This window comes from Columba livia, chromosome 3 (assembly GCF_036013475.1).
Source record: "Columba livia isolate bColLiv1 breed racing homer chromosome 3, bColLiv1.pat.W.v2, whole genome shotgun sequence".
Lineage (NCBI taxonomy): Eukaryota > Metazoa > Chordata > Aves > Columbiformes > Columbidae > Columba > Columba livia.
The window spans coordinates 81,492,641-81,495,678 of record NC_088604.1 but is presented as its reverse complement, the minus strand read 5'-3'; the positions used below and the strand labels follow the sequence as shown (position 1 = coordinate 81,495,678).

The window sequence follows — 3,038 nt, the reverse complement described above, 5'->3', positions numbered from 1 at the left end:
CAAATACTTCTGCTCTATACATCTCTGTGATGCAAGACAGGTATTTGGAAAAATCTTCCTCCATGGCAAGGGGAATAAATCCCTTCAAAAATTCAAACAGCACTGAAAAGGTGAAAATAAGTATTTGAATGAGTTGGCATATCTGAATTCTAAAATAAATGACAACTTCAAAGAAGTTAATGACTTATATGAAAATATCACTTTTTTCTTGTTTCTCCAAAGACCAGGTACAGGCCACAAATACTGTACAGCTAAAATGTTACTGTGAAAAGAAAAAATAAAACCCAGTGTACACACTAAGTGATTGCCTTATATTTATTCATTAGCTTAACCCTTGCAAAAAACCCCACCTGCTTACTGGAATGTACAAGACTCTGAAACTCCAGCATCGCTTTATAACCTCATGTGCTTTCCCAGAAGCCGCTGTCTTCAACAAGGAACAAGGAGAAAAAGGGTGCCAGGGGTACAAAAGCTGGGGCAGTTCCACATGGGGTTATGGACCTATGTTCCACATAGGGCAGTTCCACATGGGGCTATGGAGCTGAGAGTGACCCCGGCACAGGCCATCACCTCCCTCAGCACGGCACAGTCACACTGTGTCTGCAGATGGCAGGTGGAGACGGGTGCTGGTGACAGATTCAACCCACGGCCCCAGACATGGCAAGTGATGAACTGGTCCAGGGTCCCTCCAGGGAGTCCCAGCAGGAGACAGGGCTGGAGAGAAGGTTCCAATGCAGCTCCAAGGTCCACATAGGTGACAGTACACCTGCAGGCACTGGGGCTCCTCAGGGCAACTAAGGCCAATCTGTGACCTCACAGGCCCTGACAAAATACCACTTACATACAACATACTTCAGTACAATGTACACACATCTGTATTAAACAAAGTGCTGGTGGTATGAAAAGCCTTATCAAAGACAGTAGTGCTGTTTCTGGATTGTGGCCTGTTTACTACCGTTGTTTGAGTTTTTTTGCAACTTGTGCTTCATTTTGATAATGTGAAATAATCTGAATGAGTATGAAGCTATTAATAAAAAGGAAAAGCAAGCCTGCTAACCATATAAGTAAAAAAGTATTATATCCTCTAAATTCCAGAAAGTACGCGGGAGCAAGCCACAGGCCTTGTCCAACAAACCACAGAACAAGCAGCAGTACACCACGGCGCCAAGACATCTTAACACTAGGCATTATAAGGGGCAAAAGGCAGAGATACCAGACAAAGTACTGGGATGTGCATACTTTGTTAAAACTCACAAAAATAACAGTGTGTAGGAAACAACAGAAGGCAAGGTCTCTGTAAAATGCTATGGACACAACTAGAAGCAAGAGCAGCTGGGGCAGGAAAGCTGCGAGCCCAAGGGCAAAACTCCATTTGCTCTCTGCAGTTAGGTACAACATGTAGAAATAGGGAGAGAAGTTATGACGGATATCTCTCCTGGTCAGGTGGTAGAGGTAGGCATGCTCCAGAAACTCCCAGCCGTAGAGGTGATAAAACGCCACGGTTAAAGCAGTTATCACAGATCCAGCAACTGCTCCAAAAAGCAGCACGTCACGGTTCAGCATCTTTACAAAAAGCTGCCAGATGTACCCTACAAATGTAAACTTTGCTTTTTTGCCGTGCCCCGTGCCCACCACCCCTCCTCCAGCGCGCTGCGGGCTCTGCAGGTGGAGCGCTATGGGCAGCGCATAGGTCAGCGGGTATATTTTCATGTGCACAGACAGCCCGTAGCAGATGGCGGCCTTCCCTACGCTCCCCGCTTCCACGAAGTACAGGGTGGCGAGCACCAGCAGCGCGACCAGGGCCTCCGCGTTGCCCCGGCTGGAGACGGCCATGGGCAGCGGGTTGAGGAGCCAGGCGGCAGCGCAGCACCCGCAGGCCTGCCCGGCGGCGGCCCCTCGGCGCCGCAGGGCCCGGTAGGCGACGACAGCAGCCGCCAGGTCCCCCACCACGAAGAGCAGCTTCCCGAAGGCCTCGGCGAGGCGGACGTTGGGCGTCAGGAGCCAGGCCAGGAGCGGCGTGTAGCGGTAGGTGGCCCGCCGGTAGGGCGACCGGCCCTCGGTCACCAGCCGCGCCGCGTCGGTGAAGACCCGGTAGTCGACGTCGGTGTACCGCACGCGCATGGCGCGGTCCTGGAGCAGCCCGCACAGCACCAGGCCCAGCCTCGCCAGCAGCCCCGCGCACAGCGCCGCGCGCAGTCCCGGCGCCATCCCCGCGGGCCGGCGTACCCCGCGCGCAGCTCCCGCGTGCCCCGCGCGGCGGGACGAGCGCGCGCGTGAGCTCAGCCCCGACTTCCGCCTCTCTGCGCGGGGGAAGGGGGAGAAAGGCGGTATCGCGCGTGCGCGCGGCCGCGGCGGCTGTTGGGCGGCGGCGGCGCGTGCGTGCGTGCGTGCGTGCGTGGTGTGAGGGCTGAAGCCGTTGCCCTGGCCGGGGTGGGGCGAGTGGCCCCACTGGTGGGCGGGCCGGGGCTGCGTCCTTTCGGCGGCCGGGGTTCCCTTCCCGGCGACCAGGGGCTTCGAGCCCCCGTGTCCCTCGTCCCTTAAGGCCGCGAGACGTGGGCAGGGCAGCGCCACGCGCTCTGCTGCCCTTGCGCGCCCGGGGTCGGGCGGGGTAGCGCACCCGCGGGAGGGGGGAAGCGTGTGGCGCTGCTGCCCTTGCCGCGTCTGAGCCGCGGCGCTGCTGTGGTTCGCGTTTGTGCCGGCGGGTTGCGGCGGCGCGCTGCGGTGAGCGCGGTCCTGCAGCGCTGGCTGAGAGCCGGGCTGGGCGGCGGACACCGTTGCCATGGGGTGCAGGAAGAGCGGCGGGGCCTCCCTGCCCCCGCGGCTGCTCTGCGCCTTCACCCTCTCGAGGGCAGGGAGCAGCGCAAATCTGTGCGCCTCTGTGGGCAGAGACGCAGCATGTGCAATAGTAAAGTAAGAAGAAGGAAAAATAACATCTGTTATTTACCTTCTGCAAATGGCTGTGTTTTGCCTAGACGTATGAGCTCTCTCTAAAGCACTTAGGTAAGCTTCCTTCTAGAGTAAATTCCTCATTTACTTAG

General features: G+C 56.8%; 1 protein-coding gene across 1 annotated transcript; it reads right to left on the bottom strand.

The window, feature by feature from the left end:
- Positions 1-301: 301 nt before the first annotated feature.
- On the bottom strand, positions 302-2,327 carry PIGM (phosphatidylinositol glycan anchor biosynthesis class M). The gene has a single exon (XM_013369075.3). It carries the CDS (start codon positions 2,206-2,208, stop codon positions 952-954), a length of 1,257 nt encoding a protein of 418 aa, XP_013224529.2. The 5' UTR covers positions 2,209-2,327; the 3' UTR covers positions 302-951.
- Positions 2,328-3,038: the final 711 nt, after the last annotated feature.